This window comes from Macrobrachium nipponense, chromosome 24, assembly GCF_015104395.2.
Source record: "Macrobrachium nipponense isolate FS-2020 chromosome 24, ASM1510439v2, whole genome shotgun sequence".
Lineage (NCBI taxonomy): Eukaryota > Metazoa > Arthropoda > Malacostraca > Decapoda > Palaemonidae > Macrobrachium > Macrobrachium nipponense.
Window position 1 is genome coordinate 74,103,611 of NC_061091.1, and position 22,500 is coordinate 74,126,110.

At 40.9% G+C, this 22,500-nt stretch overlaps 1 protein-coding gene across 5 annotated transcripts in view; it reads left to right on the forward strand.

The window, feature by feature from the left end:
- The window catches only part of LOC135205791 (phosphatidylcholine:ceramide cholinephosphotransferase 1-like), a 384,192-nt gene that overhangs the window by 303,002 nt on the left and 58,690 nt on the right, over positions 1–22,500 (forward strand). Inside the window, exon 1 of one of the 5 annotated variants that reach the window (XM_064236931.1) lies at positions 2,423–2,544. The exons of the other annotated variants lie outside the window; for them this stretch is intronic. Within the exon in view, the coding sequence (XP_064093001.1) occupies positions 2,438–2,544 (107 nt within the window). The 5' untranslated portion in view covers positions 2,423–2,437. Of the gene's footprint in view, positions 1–2,422; positions 2,545–22,500 lie in introns of those variants that run through there. 5 annotated transcript variants of the gene reach the window in all.

Here is a 22,500-nt window from a genome sequence, read left to right on the forward strand (position 1 = left end):
ATATACATCACATACGCATTAACCTACAAATGTTCCTTTAATATCTAATTCTCTCGACCTCGGAATTAATATATTTTCACATGTGTTCACATACATGAAAATATATTAATTCCGAGTTAGAACGAGTTAGATAATTAAAGGACATTTTATCTTAATATATATATAGATATAATATATATATATAACATACATACTATATGTACTATATTTGTTATAATATAATTCTTTCTTTCAATTTGGTTCAGTTTTTTATAAAGAAAATTATATATTTAACTGAACGCGCTATCGATGTAAATAATAATGTTAGGTCATATTATAAACTACCGCTATTGGTAGTCCCAAGTTGACCTACAGCTGTGTATATATACACAGCTGTACGTCTGTCTGTCTCTCTCTATGCCTTTTTTTTTTTCTTCACTAAAAGAAAACTATTGTGATGGCTTTGTCCGTCGGCACTTTTCTCTGTCCGCCCTCAGATCTTACAAACTCCTGAGGCTAGAGGGCTGCAAATTGGTATGTTGATCATCCACCCTCCAGTCATCCAACATACCAAATTGCAGCCCCCTAGCCTCAGTAGTTTTTATTTTGTTTGAAAGTTAAAGTTGGCCGTGATCTTGCTTCTGGCAGCGGAACAAGACAGGCCACCACGGCCTGCTGAAAGTTTCATGGACCGCGGCTCATACAGCGTTGTACCGAGACCACCGGAAGATAGGTGTAGTTTTCGGTGGCTTTGATTATAAGCTGAACTGGAAACTTCATTATTTACTCTCTTTTTTTTTCAATGAAATGTCTATTTCTTCGCTTTATTTATTTTATCATGAACAGTCTTTATTTACGTGGCTTTACCTTTGATAGCTAAAGTTGAATGTGCAACAAATTTACCTCTTGAGAAGTTCCAGTGGTCCTTTATTCCTCCCACCCTTCGACTCTGGAACAACAACCTCTCTACTGACGATGTTGGAACTTGGAAGTCGAAGCGAAGATGAAATGGATCACGAATTCTGTTTGTGTTTATAATTGACTTACATCTCTTTTGCTTATTTATTTAATTTTCTTTTCTAATGCCTGATCTCTTCTTTCTGTATTTACTATTTCCTTCTGTTAATTCCTTTAACTGAACGTCATATTTCATGAGGCTGGAATTTCAAGTTACCTTATTATGAATATTATTGTATGCTGGAAGTCAACCCTCTTTTAAACATGTTTTATTAAAAGTAATTTCTGCCTCAGCTGCGTTAATTTAATAATGGCTCTTCTCCATTTTTCCAATTATTGTTTTCTCATTGTTGCTCAATAGTTTAAGCAACAATGAGAAAACAATAATTAGAAAAATAGCGAAGGACCTTCATCAAATTAACGCAGCTGAGGCAGAAATTACTTTTAATAAAATATATTATTATTATTATTATTATTATTATTATTATTATTATTATTATTGTTATTATTATTATTATTATTATTATTATATTATTATTATTATTATTATTATTATTATTATTATTCAGAAGGTGGAAACTATTCATGTGGAACAAGCAAACCAAAGGGGCCACTGACTTGAAATTCCAGCTGCCAAAGAATACGGTGATGTTATGGCGTTCGTTCGAAAGAAGTAACAGAAGAGTAATAGGAAATACAGAAAGATGAGGTCACTCATGAGAAAAGAAAAAATAAATTAACAAATTAATCAATAAACAGGTCAAGAAGTGAGTTACTTATTAAAACACAACGAGGATTGAATTAGGATAGCAATTACACGCCATCTTCAGTAGGGAGGCTGTCCCTGTTCCACGGTCCAACGGTCCGATGCGTGAGTGACCCCTTGGAACTTTTGGAGAAATTCGACGGCTCTGTTAATCCCAAGTAGTGTGGAAATCTTCTTATGCTTCTCCTCTCTTCGTGTCGCGTCGTTTTCAGGAAAAAAAAAGACAAAAATTACGAAAACTGGAAATTGAATTCCAAGTGCCAGACTGGAAAGGTCGATCGTCACAGTAATTTGATCAGGTTGAGCAAACTCGAGTTCAGTTCACCTTGGAGGGAGACCTTGTGGAATAAGAGGAATCATTTCCAGGAGGAAAACCCATAACTCGAAGAAGTGAATCTTGCTCGGAGGTGTCGACTTTGGATTGAGAAAAATCGTCGAGTGTTTACAACAGGAGTCCTTTCGTCTGAGACATTACAATTTTTGTGTTGAAAAGATACTTTTTTGCCGTTTATAACATACAATAAGGTCTCAGTTTGGTGTGTGTTGCTTCTGAACGAGTAGGACCCTCCTGAAGAAGAAGGAACCTCTTGAAGGAGAAGGACCCTTGTGAAGAAGTAGGAATCTCCTGAAGGAGAAGGAACCCCCCCTGAAGGAGAAAGACCCTTCTGAAGGAGTAGGACCCTCCCAAAGGAGTAGGACCCTCTCGAAGGAGTAGGACCCTCCCGAAGGAGAGTGATGCCCAGCGGTCACCGCCGCCCGCGGTACGTGTCAATACTCCCAGGCATCGACCAGAGCATCACTGTGGAGCCCGCCCCCCACACCCCTCTGTGGATGTACTACAAGTAAGGAGGTTTTTATTATCATTCGTGCTGTGTTTAGGACGTTTTTTTCATATTTCTAGGTTTAAGTAAGCAAGTGTTGCTTTGCTAATCAAATGAATCAGTGTATTTCTACGGAAACGGAGTATCACTTAGGGAGACCAGCTTTACGTGTTCAGGCATTGAATGTCAAAATGTTGTTTGTCATCTGTGCAGTACGGAGGATAACCAAGATATTTCTGTCGACTGTGTGATTTATACATCATTGTTTACGTGCCTGGATGGGTGTATTATATGTGTGTGTGTGTATTTAATTTCCATTCTTCATTTTGTGTTATCTTGCAATGTGTTGTTCTGCATGAATAATAAGTCAAGATATCAACTGTAATTAATTGATATTTTATATTATATATATATATATATATATATATATATATATATATATATATATATATATATATATATATATATATATATATATTGTCACGACTTAATAGCATTAACGTAAACGCAGGTTCTTTATAATTTGCGTAAAGCCGTTACATAAAAGAAACAATAGTATTTTGCACAACCTGAAGTACCTTTAACTACGAGTTTATAGTTTGTAACAATGATGGCAAAGGACAACGAGGGAGTATGATACGAAAATGTTAATATAAAATATTTATTTACAAAAAGAAGAAAAAAAAATAAATGAAAGAATTGAATAATATTTGGACCCGAGGTAAGTTTCAGGTCACTGCAGCGTAAACTTGATGTTCGTTGTAACGAAGTGCTGTTATTGCAGCTCTAAAAATGGAGGACAGTTCTACTACCAATTACTTAACTCCTCGTAAAGTATCATCAACCGGCGTTGCAGTTGCAGTAATAAATATAAGGGACCAGGTGATAAATCTGAAGTTCCTTTTAGAGGTTGTCCAGGCTGATATCCTCTCGTGTGTTGTTCGTATGTGTCCGGTCGCAGATTGACAAGTGTTGTAATCCTCAAGATTGGTATCGAGAACTTTATAAAAACTCGATCACAGTGCTCCTCGAAGACAAACATCCATGCATCAGCAGCGGGAGAACGATCAAACGGCGTGACAGTGGTATAAAGCGCTGAAGATCAAAAGCAGGCAGGCGTTGATGTGGAATAAAGGGCGCTAACAGCTACACACCATTGCAAGCGATCCAAGGCGATCCACTGCTCTCAGTAGACAAGTACCTCTCAGAGGCAATCCCAACCTCTGTAGCGTTCAGAGGATCATCACCGCAAACTTGGGCTTTTTATTTTCCCCCCCCCCCCCCCGAAAAAAAGTCTCTCTGCCTCCACGTCATCATGTAAAGGAAGAAATTATTGGATTAGAAACTATCCTCCTAACGATGCAAAACAAATAACAAGCAAACAGCACCCAGTTACTAACAAGCAAACAAAAATACGACTGCGTGGGCAAAAAATAAATAAATAAATAAATAAAATACAAATAAACGAACGAAAATACTTTCGGGCGTGATAATGATAATATATTATCTATATATATATATATATATATATATATATATATATATATATATATATATAATCAGTCCCAGGGTTACAAGAGGGATTCCGTTCCCAGCAGGGTACTGTACCCCCCAAAAAAAAATTGCCCTAAAACCAAATCTTAATTATAATGGGAATGAAAAAAAATGCAAACATGCGCTGTAAGTCTGGGTTACAGCGCTGTAAAAGCAGATTAACAGCCATGATGCAAGAGCCTTAAGTCCGGAATGACTTAAACCAAACCTGACGTAACTCCGGGAGGGACTGCCTATATATATATATATATATATATATATATATATATATATATATATATATATATATATATATATATATATATATATATATATATATATATAACTTTTAATTATTGTATTCTTGCCAGTGCTTCCCTGTGGATTTCGACGTGAGTTCTCTTGTCTCCACAAAGCCTTCCTTATATATCTGCATGAGACTGTAGCTTCTTCATGTTTTTCAGAAACGGCTATATATATATATATATATATATATATATATATATATATATATATATATATATATATATATATATATATATATATATATATATATATATATATATTTTTTTAAAAAAATTTCGTACATGACCCTCCTGCAATGAAAAAACGCTAGCATGACTTTTGATTAGGTTTTCATTTATTCTAGAGATTAGAACATCCGTCATGTGTCGAATGATCAACTCGTATTTAATATACGCTTCTTAGCTCATTAGAAACCTTAGTAGTTTTATTGCAAGTGTAGTAGATGCCATCTTCAGACTTAGTTTGCCCCACGCCGCCAGGGTCACGTGTTAAGAATGCTGACTTCCAGCGTTGGCAAGCAGTCACGTAAGGTCGAGGTGATAGCTAGGGTCAACGAGCTGGTGGTCGTTCAGGGTCAGACGTCGTGCCAGCCGCTTAGGCCAGGCAAGAGCTGACGAAGTCGAACATGCCTTTTTAAAGGAAGGGTAGATGCCCATACCAATTCTCCATTTTTCTGTCTGTTTCGGCCCAGTCACTAGGCCTTAGGATTTAGGCTTTAGGATCTAGTCCCTATGCTGTAGGACTTAGGTGTTAATCTCTAGGACTTCGGCCTTAGTTCCTAGGACTTTGGCTTAGTTCCTAGGACTTCTGCCTTAGTTCCTAGGACTTCAGCCATAGTTCCTAGGACTTAGGTCTTAGTTCCTAGGACTTCGGCCTTAGTTCCTAGGCCTTAGGTCTTAGGATATAGGCTTTAGTCCCCCGTCCTTAGGTCTAAGCCTAAGCCTTAGACACTCATATAACCACGATTGTGAGGAGATTATTATTATCATTATTATTATCATCATCATCACAGACACACTTGCATTCGTGGACTCGAAGAAGATCTTCTTCTTGTAGGAGAGAGAGAGAGAGAGAGAGAGAGAGAGAGAGAGAGAGAGAAAATGGAGCAAGGTGAACCTTGATTTAAATCGGCCAGGGCGTGAATCCGGCCCAATTTTGGGACATTCTGATGCATATGCTGGGATCTCTCTCTCTCTCTCTCTCTCTCTCTCTCTCTCTCTCTCTCTCTCTCAGAATACTGATTTCCAATTTCAAGGTTAATACATCTGCCTTCTTCTTCCTTCTCTCTCTCTCTCTCTCTCTCTCTCTCTCAGAGGTCCGTTCAATAGCGAGCTAAGTAGGGTTCTCGATTCTCACTTATAGCAGTAATGGCTTCGTGTCTATTCCATTCAGTTACAGAACTTATAAAGAATATATTGCCCTCCTAGGTATAAGTAGTGCCGTCAGTGCACCTCATGCGATGCACTGTAGGCATTACTGGAGTTTTTTTTTTTTTTTTTTTTTTTTTTTTTTTTTTTTTCTTTTTTTTTTTTTCCTTTTGATTCCTTTTGCTGTACCTCCGTATGTATTCTCTTCCACCTTACGTGTTCCACACACTGCTAATGATGCTGCTTTGAGGTTTCCCTGCTGTGTAACACCTTTCAAATCTGTTGACTCTGTGTCCGTTCCAGCGCTGAATGACCTACATGGTCCCAGTGCTTAGCCTTGGGCCTAAATTCTATCTATATGTTCTGTTCTGTCCTGTGAAGTGTTTAGAGAAGATTGATCAGGAAATAAGCCGAGTCCGATTTCCGTCACTGGAAATGCGTGAGAGCTCCATCCTTCGCTCCAGCAAATTTCGGATTCAGAGCTCATTGGTGCGGAGCCAGAGAGAGAGAGAGAGAGAGAGAGAGAGAGTGTGTTCTAGATGAGAGGCCTTCTTCTAGGACGGTAGTATGCACGAGCCAAAAATAGACGATTATGCTGACGTGTTTTACCCACCATCCACCCCCCAACCGCCCTCCCTCCTCTCGGTTTCCCTTCCATAACTAACCCCCCCCCCCCCCCCATACACCCCCTTCCGTGATCTAATTCTCCCCCCTCCCCCCTCCCATCCTCCAAGAATCCAGAGACCGCACATCATTTCCTAGAATTAGCGTTTGAAGGTCACACACACACACACACAGAGAGAGAGAGAGAGAGAGAGAGAGAGAGAGATTCTGGAAACCACTGACCTTGGCTGCAAAGGAATGAGAGGAGAGAAGAAGAAGAAGAAGATGAAGAAGACGTGAATTTTGGGGTCTGGTAGGAATTGGGGAAGCTGCTTTTGGGGTGGGGTGGGGGGATGGTTGGGGGGTCTGGGATATGTGGGTGGGGATGGAAAGAGAGGATGGAGTGTGTGCATGACGTCATCGCCAGAGAGAGAGAGAGAGAGAGAGTCTCTCTCCCTTCTATCGACTGACGCAATCGGCCTGCGATTTCGTGTCCGTTTGTGTGTATGTGCGCTTGTGTTTGTGCATGGGCGTTTGTTGTATGTTAGTATGTTTGTTTATGTACGTACATATACGTGTCTTCAAGACAGTTGTATATACGTGTATGCTGTGTGTGGTATGATCCGTCCATTTACAGCCTACCTGGAATTTGAATCTCATTTTCATAGGGTACCCCTCTCTCTCTCTCTCTCTCTCTCTCTCTCTCTCTCCTCTCTCTTCTCTCTCTCTCTCTCTCTCTCTCTCTCTCCTAGACACTCTATATCATTCAGATGACTAAATTCCCTCCAGATGTTATTGTTGAGAGTCCGTTTTCCTCACGACACGAACCGTGATGCAACAATGCAATTGACGACACAGCAGCTTCTTATTCATTCACAGATTGTAGCTACTCCTGCTCAGAAACATGCGAAGGGCCCCCCCTCTCCCCTCCTTCCCTGGGGAGGGAGTAATATAGAGGCCATCTCGTTCAGTCGGCCGGGTTGTTTAGCGAAAAACCGTCTCCTACTGTAGAGACTTAAGTTGGTCACGATGGTTTCAATGTGAAAGTTGCGTTCAGATGCCTTTTTTTTTAAAACGGGTACATAAACGCCCCCTTCTTCTTCATTTCCCGATCATGTCTTGTTTCTTTGGTTCTCCCCTGCGAGGGACCCGGGCAAGCTGATGATGCCCGTGTCTAGCCCAGGCCCGTGCAAGAGGAACATTTTGCAGCGAGAACTGGAGGAACCATCAATGATAAAACGTTTCACTTGGCCGCTGTCGGTTTGTGTCAGTCTCAAGAACCAATTTTTGTATTTTGGTATTTTATGAATATTCGTTCTCTCTCTCTCTCTCTCTCTCTCTCTCTCTCTCTCTCTCTCTATATATATATATATATATATATATATATATAGATATATATATATATATATATGTGTGTGTGTGTGTGTGTGTGTGTGTGTGTGTGTGCGCGTCTAAATGTTTAGGGTATTATATTTTTTTGGATTTTGTCGGAACCTCTGGGAATGAAATTCCCGGTTGTGAGAGAGAGAGAGAGAGAGAGAGAGAGAGAGAGAGAGAGAGAGAGAGAGAGAGAGAGAGAGAGAGAGAGAAGGTGGCCCACCTACCTACAATTGCATTTATTGCACCTGCAAAAGGCACTGTGGCCCAAGGGTGCTTCGGAAATGAGGAGAGAGAGAGAGAGAGAGAGAGAGAGAAGAGAGAGTGTGTCCTCTCATCCTCTCTCTCTCTCTGTCTCTTCTCCCCCTCTTTCGTAGCCGATCATGGAAATTGGGAAGGAACCATCCCATCCGATATGTTAATTTCGCTAATGCCCCGCGCGTGTATAATTCAGGACTCTGCGTAAGTGACCCAGTCTCATGGAACCTGACTTCTTTTTTGGGGGTGGGGGGAGGTCTTACTTTTTGGGTTACTGAACCTCGTATCGACCTCATTATGGCTGTATTCTACCTGATTTATCACAGCAAGTTCAGACCGAGACGCAATGCATTACTATACCCTAAAATAAGTCTCTTGTATTTTGATAATTTGGTTACAGTTTTGTCTATTTATTGATGCGTTCATTTGTTTTTGTTTTTTTTTTCTAATGACTGATCTCTTCTCTCTGTGTATTTTCTTTTACCTTCTGTTACTTCTTTCGAATGGACACCGTGATATCACCTAAAATAATTTTTGAAAAAAAATTCAGTCATCAATAAGAGTGCAAAACTAGCCAAAATATAGTATTGAAACTGAAATATTTCTTTAAACTGTTTTTTTCATGTTACATTCATTGGAAGCTTGAAGTTCAAGTCAGTGGTCCCTTTGGTGGGCTTATTCCATTTGAATAGGGTTTATCTTCTTCTTCCTCTGATAATAATAATAATAATAATAATAATAATAATAATAATAATAATAATAATAATGTTCAAAGAACGATAGATGGAAATAACATCTCTCCCATATGTAGGAAGTGCAATACGAAAAATGAAACCTTAAACCACTAGCAAGCGAATGCCCGCACTTGCACAGAACCAGTACAAAAAGAGGCATGATTCAGTGGCAAAAGCCCTCCACTGGAGCCTATGCAAGAAACATCAGCTACCTTGCAGTAATAAGTGGTACGGGCACCAACCTGAGGGAGTGATAGAAAACGATCACGCAAAGATCCTCTGGGACTATGGTATCAGGACGGATAGGGTGATAACGTGCAAACAGACCAGACGTGACGTTGATTGACAAAGTCAAGAAGAAAGTATCACTCATTGATGTCGCAATACCATGGGACACCAGAGTTGAAGAGAAAGAGAGGGAAAAAATGGATAAGTATCAAGATCTGAAAATAGAAATAAGAAGGATATGGGATATGCCAGTGGAAATCGTACCCATAATCATAGGAGCACTAGGCACGATCCCAAGATCCTTGAAAAGGAATCTAGAAAAACTAGAGGCTGAAGTAGCTCCGGGCCTCATGCAGAAGAGTGTGATCCTAGAAACGGCACACATAGTAAGAAAAGTGATGGACTCCTAAGGAGGCAGGATGCAACCTGGAACCCCACACATAAATACCACCCAGTCGAATTGGAGGACTGTGATAGAGCCAAAAAAAAAATAAATAATAATAATAGTAATAATAATAATCTCTCTCTTTGCACTGTCCTCAGAGCTGAATAGCTAAAATTGTCCACGTTCTTAACTTGACAGCCTGAACTAACCAACTAACCAAATGTTTTATGAAAGATTATGGAGGACAAGACCAAGTATAAGCAGTAAAGTGTAAGAAATCTAGTGAAATTATTATTATTATTATTTTATTATAATGAAGGTAGGAGACCCTCTCTCAAACATGTTTTGTTAAAGATGATGGCAGCATCAGTGGAATTGATTTTATATATGGTCTTTTCAATTCTTCTTATTATTCTCTCTTCTCATCAGGGCTGATATTTGCTAATAGCTGGCCGATGTTCATATCTCGGTGAAAGAAATGTTTTCTAAAAATAATAATTTATTGATATGGTAACAAAAGTGGTTAACAAATCTTAGTCTAAGGGCGTAACGGAATTCCAACGTTTCCAACCGTATCATCGGTTCATTTTCAAGGACAAAGGTGAGCTTGAACTGATTGAGAAATGGGGTCGTTCGGCGGTATTTATTGTGTCCCAGGTGCTCTGTCTGATGGGCGCTGCATTGCTTTTCATTGGCTGAACAGAGGATTAAGTCCCTGAGTCAAGCCGTCTTGCAGAGTGGAAGCTCGCACTGCTCTTCTCGTGCGGACGCTGGAGACTGGGAGCGTAGTATTGGGAAGGTCATTGCCGATAGACGGGGGCACCTGATTGGCCCGTTCGATCGGCTCTATGGTGCTGGCGGGGCGGCGCCCTTCGTGCCACCGTCGGGAGGAGTGAAGTCTCTTGGGTGGTGTTGAGGCTGGGTCTCTCTTCCCGATGTGTAGGGCCTCCAAGAGGCGGAGGCGACGGTGGTCTGCTGCCTTATCGATAATTCTGATATTAGGAATAATGTCATTCCTAGTTATCCTGGTATTGTGGACGTTTTTGGCATGATTAGGTGGGATGGCGCCTTCCTGAGCGTGGCAGATATCCTCTTCGAAAATCGCATAGTCGTCATACCAATGTAAGCGCCGGGGCATTCCCGGACAGGGCATTTGTACTGGTAGACAACGTTAGTTTTCTTGAGAGGGTCCTGCAACACGGGGGCTGGATTGTTTTTCATAATCGGCCACTGGTCTTCTTGCTCTTGTAGTAAATTATTAGTTTCACTTTTTTCGCAGGGTCCGTGGGGGAGACGTTCCTTTCTATGATGGTACGAAGGGCTCGCTCGTCCTCTTTGTATTTCTTATGAAATACTCCCTTGTAAAAGAGAGTGACGTCTTCAAGGGCGGTGGGACGAGGCTCCCTGCTGATACCACTTATCGATGTTTCTGCGAATGCATTTAGTGATGTCCCGGTTGGAATACCCGTTGTTAATTAAAACTTGGGCAACACGTTCTAATTCAGTGTGCGTGTCCTTCCACGAAGAGCAGTGAGGGAGCTCTCCTGATGAAGGCGCTGATCGCAGTGCGCTTGTATCTCTCTGGACACTCGCTCTCGCCGTTCAGGCACATGCCCAGGTTTGTGGGTTTCGTATCACCTGTGTTACGAAGCGCTCCTCTTGTTTGCCCGACGAGGACGTCAAGGTAGGGGAGGCGACGTCCTCGTCGGGCAACAAGAGGAGCGGCTTCGTAACACAGGTGTATACGAAACCCACACCTTGGGCATGTGCCTGAACGGCGAGAGCGAGGGTGTCCAGAGAGATACAAGCGCACTGCGATCAGCGCCTTCATCAGGAGAGCTCTCTCACACTGCTCTTCGTGGAAGGACACGCACACTGAATTAGAACGTGTTGCCCAAGTTTTAATTAACAACGGGTATTCCAACCGGGACATCACTAAATGCATTCGCAGAAACATCGATAAGTGGTATCAGCAGGAGCCTCGTCCCACCGCCCTTGAAGACGTCACTCTCTTTTACAAGGGAGTATTTCATAAGAAATACAAAGAGGACGAGCGAGCCCTTCGTACCATCATAGAAAGGAACGTCCTCCCCACGGACCCTGCGAAAAAAGTGAAACTAATAATTTACTACAAGAGCAAGAAGACCAGTGGCCTGATTATGAAAAACAATCCAGCCCCCGTGTTGCAGGACCCTCTCAAGAAAACTACGTTGTCTACCAGTACAAATGCCCTGTCCGGGTGAACCCGCCCCGCGCTACATTGGTATGACGACCTATGCGATTTTTCGAAGAGGATATCCTGCCACGCTCAGGAAGGCGCCATCCATAATCATGCCAAAAACGTCCACAATACCAGGATAACTTAGGAATGACATTATTCCTAATGATCAGAATTATCGATAAGGCAGGCAGCAGACCACCGTCGCCTCCGCCTCTTGGAGGCCCTACACTCGGGAAGGAGAGACCCAGCCTCAACACCACCCAAGAGACTTCACTCCTCCCGACGGTGGCACGAAGGGGCGCCGCCCGCCAGCACCATAGAGCCGATCGAACGGCCAATCAGGTGCCCCCGTCTATCGGCAATGACCTTCCCAATACTACGCTCCCAGTCTCCAGCGTCCGCACGAGAAGAGCAGTGCGAGCTTCCACCTCTGCAAGACGGCTTGACTCAGGGACTTAATCCTCTGTTCAGCCAATGAAAATGCAGCGCCCATCAGACATCCAGAACACGCACCTGGGACACAATAAATACCGCCGAACGACCCCATTTCAATCAGTTCAAGCTCACCTTTCCTTGAAAATGAACCGATGATACGGTTGGAAACGTTGGAATTCCGTTACGCCCTTAGACTAAGATTTGTTAACCACTTTTGTTATCATATCAATAAATTATTATTTTTAGAAACATTTCTTTCACCGAGATATGAACATCGGCCAGCTATTAGCAAATATCAGCCCTGATGAGAAGAGAATAATAAGAAGAATTGAAAAGACCATATATAAAATCAATTCCACTGATGCTGCCATCATCTTTAACAAAATATTATTATTATTATTATTATTATTATTATTATTATTATTATTATTATTATTCAGAAGGCGAACCCCGTTCGCAAGGTACTACAAGCCCACCAAAAAGGGGCCACTGACTTGAAATTCAATCTTCCAAAGAATATTATGGCGTTCGTTAGGAAGAAGTGAGAGGAGGTAAAAGGAAACGAAGAAACAAATCTCACTTACTTAAGATGAAAAAAATATATTAATGAATGAACAAATTGCGAGGAATCCAGGGAATCCAGGACCTCTGGAACTGTGAGGTCCAGTTCCAGAGCCCAACGGTGCGAGGAATCCAGGACCTCTGGAACTGTGAGGTCCAGTTCCAGAGTCCAACGGTGCGAGGAATCCAGGACCTCTGGAACTGTGAGGTCCAGTTCCAGACCTCTGGAACTGTGAGGTCCAGTTCCAGAGTCCAACGGTGCGAGGAATCCAGACCTCTGGAACTGTGAGGTCCAGTTCCAGAGCCCAACGGTGCGAGGAATCAAGGACCTCGGAACTGTGAGTCCAGTTCCAGAGCCCAACGGTGCGAGGAATCAAGGACCTCTGGTAACTGTGAGGTCCAGTTTCCAGAGTCCAACGGTGCGAGGAATCCAGGACCTCTGGAACTGTGAGGTCCAGTTCCAGAGTCCAACGGTGCGAGGAATCCAGGACCTCTGGAACTGTGAGGTCCAGTTCCAGAGTCCAACGGTGCGAGGAATCCAGGACCTCTGGAACTGTGAGGTCCAGTTCCAGAGTCCAACGGTGCGAGGAATCCAGGACCTCTGGAACTGTGAGGTCCAGTTCCAGAGTCCAACGGTGCGAGGAATCGGGAACCCCTGGAACTGTGAAGTCCAGCAGACATTCACGCGCGTATTTGTACTGCGTCAGCTGAAAGTCGCCTTCATTCTGACTGAGAGCTCTGATTCTTGTGTCAGTCGCGTCACTTTCTCCGAAGCCGAGTCGACAAAGGGTCCTTTAACTTTCTCTTCGCAAAATACGCTTTGCTGTGAACTAACTCTCTCTCTCTCTCTCTCTCTCTCTCTCTCTCTCTCTCTCTCTCTCTCTCTCTCTCTCTCTTTGTGGACTTTTATTTTTTGTTGTTGGAATAAAGCTGCAGGATTCGTAGAGGTCAAGATTACGTGTCATAGTTTGTAGAAATACATCTTTCTACTTATTATTATTATTATTATTATTGATCTCTCATTTTCATGCCTGATCAATACTTAAAATCGTATCGGGGTATTTAAACAACAAAATTATTATGGAATAGAATCGTTTCTTAATTTGTTCATAACATGTTAATCGAGGGAAATTGTAATTAAGCCGTTTCCCTCTACAGTGGTTTGGCCATAAAGTATTATTAAAAAAATAATTAAACAAGTAAAAAATGCGCAGTCGAGTTTTCTGTACACAGTATAATCAAGACCACCGAAAATAGATCTTATCCGCTGCCCATGAAACTTTAACCAAGGTCCGGTGGTTTCCTGTCATATCGTTGCCAGACGCACGATTATGGCTAACTTTAACCTTAATTCAAACCAAAACTAATGAGGCTAGAGGGCTGCAATGTGGTATGTTTGATGACTGGGTGGTGAATGATCAACGTACCAATTTGCAGCCCTCTAGCCTCAGGAGTTTGTAAGATCTGAGGGCGGACAGTAAAAGTGCGTTGAGTAGAACGTAAGGACGGACACACTAAGAGTCAGATTTTGCTGGGATAGAATATAAACAGTGTCAAACTAATGTTAAAAATAGCAACAGCTTACGACCTGAGAAGCATATCTGGTACGTGATGTACAATAATAAGTATAATATATATGTAATATATTATTATTATTATTATTATTATTATTATTATTATCCGAAAATGAAGCTAAATTTTTTTTGACGCTATTTTACCCTCACTTCTGCGTCCCAGCTAGTTTTGGGCCGCGACACATTTCATCGAATTCTACCTTTCGGTAAATCTGAGGAATGTTAGAAGTTTATTGAAAAGGTAGAATGGCTACACGCTTAGTTTGGAACATTTTCGTTCATCCCAGAAAATATTGTCTGCGTTTTTGTCGTACGAAGGACAATAAGTAATAAATAATTCGCCGACATATAAACTCTCTCTCTCTCTCTCTCTCTCTCTCTCTCTCTCTCTCTCTCTCTCTCTCTCTCTCTCTCTCTCTCTCTCTCTCTCCGCGAGCTCTCCGCGAGCTCTTATGACTTGCCATAATGGCAATGCATTGAGACATGACATTTTCGAGGCCTGTAGTGGGATGTCACTGCTTACAGTTGTCCTTTCGCTGCTACAGCTGGTATACTGCTTAAAGTGAATATACAATATATATATATATATATAATATATATATATATATATATATATATATATATATATATATATATATATGAATTATTTATCTTTCCCAAATCCAAAGAAGCTATGAAAGAGAACAAGTATTTTTGTAGGGGAAACACAGGAGCAGCTAGAGAATTCCAAGGCTTGGGACGGGACGTATCGATTTCCCCTGATTAGATCTGGAAGAAGGTGGTGTGACGTGTGCTACCAAGACTCCTGAATAGAGAGACGGCGGCAGAAAATGAAAATAGATGCTTACTCTCTCTCTCTCTCTCTCTCTCTCTCTCTCTCTCTCTCTCTCTCTCTCATAGGAGGATGACCTTTGTCCTAATAAATAATTTCAGTCTTGTATCATATTGCAATTTCTGTCACGTTTCCGGGTACACGGAGAGAGAGAGAGAGAGAGAGAGAGAGAGAAATAGAGAGACAAAGGAAAACTAGAAAAACCGACAAAGAAAACTGCAAGAAAACATAAACCCGAAAAAAAAGAGCCAATCGGGTCGATGAAAAATTGAATCCAGGGGTCGTCCATCTCTCTCTCTCTCTCTCTCTCTCTCTCTCTCTCTCTCTCTCTCTCTCTCTCTCTCTCTCTTTCAAAGGTTGGATATCTAGGATTCTCCTCCTTTCTTTTTTGGCCCCTAAGGAAGCTTTATATCCACGGAGAGGAACAAGAAATAATGCAGAGAAAAGAGAGAGAGTCGACTAAAGCTCTCTCTCTTTTTTTTTTTTGTTCTTCATCAGAAATGTGAAAGTGAATATTGTTCCTGCCGCATCGCCCAGAGTTGCCCAAATCTGGCAGAAAGGGTCCAGCAGTAAATGACAGGAATCTGAAAGGACCCGAAGACCGACCATTTGCTTCCTTCCTAGAATATGGACTCTCGGCAACATTACTTTCTTTCTTCTGTCTCTGTCAAATATAGTGATTTTATGGCCACGCTAACTGGCTTCTATTTCACACGCCGTCTTGGGTGTGAAAGCTAGAATACTATTTTTTTTTCATTTTTGTATTTTCTCATTCATAAGACTAACCTGTTCTACGGAGGCTTGTCCAGAATGTGCGCCAAGTTCTTTGCTGGTTGTCTTGTTATATAGTTAGTGTATTTCCCTGCGTTCTAGTTGCCCTTTTGGTGTAAAGAGAGATTATATGTTCAGCTATCAGAGTCCTCCAATTCGACTGGGTGGTATTTATAGTGTTGGGGGGTTCCGGGTTGCATCCTGCCTCCTTAGGAGTCCATCACTTTTCTTGTACTGTGTGCGCTGTTTCTAGGATCACACACTCTTCTGCATGCGTCCTGGAGCTACTTTAGCCTCTCGTTTTTCCAGATTCCTTTTCAGGGATATTATTATTATTATTATTATTATTATTATTATTATTATTATTATTATTATTATTCAGAAGATAAACCCTATTCAAATGCCCACCTGAGGGACCATTGACTTGAAATTCAAGCTTCCAAAGAACATTATGGTGTACATTTGAAAGCGGTAACAGAGGGTAATGGGAAATGCAGAAGGAAGCGATGAGTGATTAGAGAAGAAAAGGGAATTAAATGGATTAAGAAATGTATAAAAATATGATTCAGTAATTAGAATACAAGGAGAATTGTTTGAGGGAAGTTATTGCATCTGCTCTTGGGTTTTTAAGGTTCTAATCGTACGACATCCTTTGCAACGTATTCGTAATTTGCATACTGCTGGGAATTACTTTGTCAATACATCAACAGCAGGGAATTACATTCAGATGTACAGAGAGAATCCAAGTCCTGTGCACACGTTTTTGACGAGAGATTACATTTGTTGTACTGCACGGGACAAAGTCACTTTTTACATGTGGAGCTGAATCTCTCTCTCTCTCTCTCTCTCTCTCTCTCTCTCTCTCTCTCTGAACAGCCACTGCACATGGAATACAGCCACAATTATTGAGAAATATTCATCAATATTTGTATATAATTGGGTAATAAATCTCTCTCTCTCTCTCTCTCTCTCTCTCTCTCTCTCTCTCTCTCTCATCCCATTTTTTGTCCGAGTCAAAGTGTTCGATACTTTGTATATCACCAAAATTTCATCTTGTGATTAGTTCTAATTAGTTCATCGTTTGTGGCCGTTTTCTTTGGAAAATCTGTACAATATAAGAATCTTTGGGGTCTGTTTTTTTTTTCAGAATGAGTGAAATAATGGTTTACGCAGTAGGTCCTGGGTTTACGCCAGTCCGTCAAATTATAATAGGGACGAATGTGACCGCTGTGGAACCTTCCAAAACCGCGCGGATTATAGTACCACCCGTCGACTAGACTCCCCCTGGCTCTGTAAACAGGGTCGGAACTGGAGTAGATTATAGTCTCTCCTCTACCTCGGATTAGAGCGAGGTAAAAAGTCCTCCTGTGTCACCTTCCTCGTGCATATCCGGTTATGGCCGACTTCAGCGGGTTAAGAATAGAAGGAAGGAATTTGGTAATCATTTTTATCACCTGCGCGCGACGATTGGCCAATGCCGTAGTAGTATTCTATGCGGCTTTGCGTGACCTCCCTCGCTGACATTGTCGGTGTCAAGTGACCTCGATTGAGGGAACATTCCTGTCTTCTTCGGCAGTTGAAATGACTGGTTGCTATATGTCGTTTCACAGTCATGATCGTTGTCGCAGAATGAGTGGATATGGTGCAGGAAAAGTTTGTTTGTTTGTTTGTTTGTATGGTGTTTTTTGCATGGAGGTTATTCAGCAACAGGACCAACGGCTTTACGTGACTTCCGAACCACGTCGAGAGTGAACTTCTAGCACCAGAAATGCACATCTCTAACTTCTCAATGGAATGAGCGAGAATCAAACTCGCGGCCACCGAGATGGCAGGCCAAGACCATACCGATCACGCCACTGAGACGCTAAAGCAAAGGAAGCCGAATGATTTTATGGGTCTAGTGACCTACGATTCCAAGGACTGCGCTAATGTTGCTCTGCAATTGAAGACGTCGCCTTCAATTATCATTTTCTTTTCAGAAATGCATTCCTGTCGGCACCACATTAAATAAACATGTCAGTCAGTAGACTGACACGGTACATTTTGGTCTGCAGAATATAGATGTCAAGGTTATTTCGAAAGGGTATTTGTCAAGTCTGCGTTTAATTTTAGCAACAAAATATAAAAAAAGAAAAAACTCAAGGATTTGATAAATAATGTTAGATTTTTTTTTTTTATCTCGTCGTCAATGTATAACTCAGTTCCCGAACCTGGGTGGGCGCCAATACGTATACATAATGTATACTCGTTACCCGGAGTAGCTTTGAGGATATGCATGTATAATAAATATGGCAGCGCCAATTGATGACTGATGTATGATTATAGATTGGAAGCGGTGCCACGGATCATGCAAAATGCCTGCCAGTGCATTGAACGCCAATTCCAAAAGGACGCAAGTGACAGGAGCACCCATTCCTGCTACTTGTCTCTTAACGTAAGTAACAGGGCCACCCCGTTTGGGTTGCTTGTTTCTTATGTGAGGGACCGGGCCACCCATTTCTGTCATTTTGACCTCGTGGTGTAAGTAACATGAGCACCCATTTCTGTTACTTGCCTCTTACGTAAGAAACGGGGAATATATGTCTATATATTGTGTGTGTGTGTGGAGAGAGAGAATACAATCATAAATTACTATAAGTCAGTTGGCATTTGTAAAACAAACAGTTGAGATATATTTTTCAAGTCAAACAAACTCACAGACAAACAAACAAACAACGGTTATTCTCAGCGCAGACGGAATCACAAACACGCTAGCTACATTTATATAACTCGCCTCTCCACGATGTCTTTAGTTGTTACTTGGGGAAGTGATTTACCTTCATTTCGGTTTATATTTTTGAGGAAACAAGAAGAAAAAATCTCATGTTATGGACAAAAATATGCATTTCAATTAGAATTGATTTTTTGTACATTATTGAGGAAATAAATAAAATAACTTTTTTATTTTCTTATTTTTGTTCAGTTACGAGCATCTGATTCTGCACTGCTTAAGAATTTGGGTCTCTCTCTCTCTCTCTCTCTCTCTCTCTCTCTCTCTCTCTGTCCTTCGTTAGTGCAATTTGAGTGACAATGCATTAAATTATAGAATTCAGTTTTATCATTAATTTTATTAAATAATTAATATTGGCTCTCCTCTCTCTCTCTCTCGTCTCTCTCGTCTCTCTCTCTCTCTCTCTGCTTTTATGCATCATTATTAGAAGTTCAGCTGTATTTTATACAAGTGGATTTTATTATGTTTATGGAATAATTGCTCTCTCTCTCTCTCTCTCTCTCTCTCTCTCTCTCTCTCTCTCTCTCTCTCTCTAATGAGCTTCCGCTCTCCAGGTGTCAGTTATGATGTGGTGATGTCAGTCTAACTTGATGTGTAATTTATTCTTTATTATTATTATTATTATTATTATTATTATTATTATTATTATTATTATTATTATTATTATTATTATTAATTTGTTCATTCTCTGTTTTCCTAATCGTTTATCTCTCTATCATTTCCTTATTTTCCCTTATTTCCTCTTCCTTTTTCCTCATAAACACCATAATATTCTTTGTAAGCTTCAAGAATTAAGTCGTGGGCCATTTGGTGGACTTGCCTTAAGAAAGAGGGTTTTTTGGTGGAATATAAAAATAATAATATAATACTAATAATAATTAATAATAATAACTATAATATAATAATAATTTCTAATTCTATTAAACAGAATGGCAGAGTTAACTGAATTTATCTTATACAGAATTTTCTCTATTTTTCTGATAATTCGTCTGTCATAATCTGCGAAACGTAAGTTAAGTAATAATAATAATAATAATATAAAATATATGAAACGTTTGTGATATTATAGTAGATTCACATCAACCGTGCATTTGAGGTCTAGGCCAGTCCCCTACGACGCTCCTGATTGGCTGTTGATAAGCCAATCACAGGGCTGGAAACTCTCCTCAGTCTCTCTCGAGAGTTCACATGGGTAGGATCTATGTTCCACCTCTCCTGAGGGATACGTCTTTCTAAAGTATCCCTCAGGAGAAATGGAACATACCTACTGCCTACGTGAATTTTCGAGAGAGACAGTTTCCAGCCCTGTGATTGGCTTATAAGCAGCCAATCAGGAGCGTCGTAGGGGACTGGTCTAGACATCAAATGCACGGTTTTCTTCAACAACGGAGTTATGCGCAGTTTTAAAGGTTGTCCGCACCCTGACTCTGACTATTTATGGCCAGCAGGATGCTTACTGATACTAACCAGATATTTTCAGTACGTACTATAAACATTCTTTCGGCGATCACACCCCACTCGGGGCTTCGATTACTTTAAAAAAAGAAAGGTGCTATTTTTATCTCTCTCTCTCTCTCTCTCTCTCTCTCTCTCTCTCTCTCTCTCTCTCTCTCTCTCTGAGGAATTCATGCTTATGTCGTGACAAAATTATGTCAAGTATTTTCTTAACATTTGTTATTCCTCTTCTTCATTTTTGTCGTTTCGTCTGTCTGTCAGTCAGTCTGTCATTATGACATTTCTGTCAGATTTGGTGCAAATGATATTATTATTATTATTATTATCATTATGATTATTATTATTATTATTATTATTATTATTATCATTATTATTATTATTATTATTATTATTATTATTATTATTATTATTATTATTATTATTTTAGAAAGAAGTAAGAAGAAATAAGGGGAAAATACAGAAAGAGGAGATAAGTGATTAGGAAAACAAGAGAAAATAACAAATTAATACGTAAGTAAAAATATAAGTAAATCATTAAATTACAATTTCCATCTGCATAGCATCCTCTGTAGGGAGAACCCGTTCCACAGCCTGACGGCGTGAGGGACGAAGGACCCCTGGACCAAGATCCTTAGACTTTGTCCTGGACCTTATGTGTGACCCGGGCCGTAACCTCACTTAAAGTGAGGTCATGGGACTATTTGAATTTCTAAAATTCGTCTCATTTTGAGGACAATGTTTTTAAAGGTTGTATCCGTTATAATTTGGAGCTACTTGACACTCTCTCGTTTGTGACCTGACACCCCCTCCTTACAGTCCTTTGGGCCGTGTCAGGTGTCACTTGGAGTTGACCGCGTGAGCAGGGGAGGGCTGGATGACACAATGCGCGCGCGCCCGTAGACAGGCAGGCAAGGCATGGCACATGCCTTGTGCAGTGCAGATACTCAGAGTAGAATATAAATATATACTTTTGCATAGTAGGGATTTTCCATACCGGGTATCGGATACCCAGAAGGACTGGGTACGGAAGAAAGTAAATGGATAACAGGACTAAATATAAAAATTCATGGGTTGTTAGTTGACTGTGGTGGGTGGGCAGATTGGATTGGACCGAGGAAGGAGGCGTGGGTCACGCAGTCGCATCCCCCCAAATACCTACCGAGATCTGGAGGCCTAAAATCTAAGAATGGCCAATTCCTTGTTATTTCTGAAATCTCTCTCTCTCTCTCTCTCTCTCTCTCTCTCTCTCTTTCGATCTCTCTCTCTCTCTCTCTCTCTCTCTCTCTCTCTCTCTCGGAGTCATTATATGATTAGGAAAATAGTCAACATATTTAAATATACAAAAAAATAGTCACGGAAAAAAACGTAAAATCTCTCTCGATCGAGTCATTATATGATGAGGAAAATAGTCAACTTATTTAAATATACAAGAAATATTCCCGGAAAAACGTGAAACAACTAGTTATTCAAATCATAGCATATACCCTAAAGTTACCGTAGATATACTATATATATATATATATATATACTATTATATATATATATATATATATATAGAAATTTTTACATTACAAGACACAGAGTTCAGAAGTATTCACAGACGCTATCGTAAAATACACAGACTAAATTACGAGACTGGATTGAACGCAGACAAGACATGGATGACATCCGCCTTCCAAAATAGCAACGACTGGGTGAAGCCGAGTCGTTTATTTTAAAAACAGCTGTAATTCCGTCGATTTTCAATACGTCGATGTCTGCCAGAATGGCAAGCGCGAATCTTTGATATATGTATATATGTGGGGAAGCCACTTCATGTGGGCGTAGACCGAGTATTACTTACCAGACAAGGTTTTTTCGTCTGGTGCTAAAAGCTGTTATTATTTCCTGCAAGAAGTCGTTTGGTATTGATTTAGCCTCGCGAATTGTCAATGTATCAACGACCACCACTTTCAGACGGTTTTAGAAGTGACTGTTTGACTTTCACGCGATACTGGTCACTAGTTTAGGTCTAGAGATTCTTATTCTATATACTCTGGAGATTCTTAAGAGTTTGTTAACATTTAAGACAGAAATCATGCAAATATGGCTCCTTCGCGGTTTGATATATATACCGGTGGTTTTCGTCCCGATCTGGATAGGCATTTGTCATAGGTTTCCAAGAAAACCGGAGGTGAGAGATCTAAAACCTTCAAGTCACGCGGTGAGCAACAGTCATATGAGTGTGTGTGTGTCCGCGTCGCGCTCGGACGGCCGATGACGTCATGACGTGGCGTGAGTGATGACGTCACGAGCATGACTTCATTGCTCGTTCTCGCTAATGGTTGGGAGAGAGCAGAAGTGACGTCATCGTTGTATCCGCATGCTCGGCTTGTGAGTGGTCTCTTGTGACACGGTTTCCCGCCGCGCATGTGCCACGTCTCCCCCTCTTTCGAAAGAGAGATATTCTCTAATACCGCCGACCGCGAAGGAAAAAAGACAACTTGGCATCAGCGCAGTATGTAGGACACGCCCCCTTCCATCGCTACTGTCTTGTGTTTTGGATTTGCATTGTGAAACTGACTCGA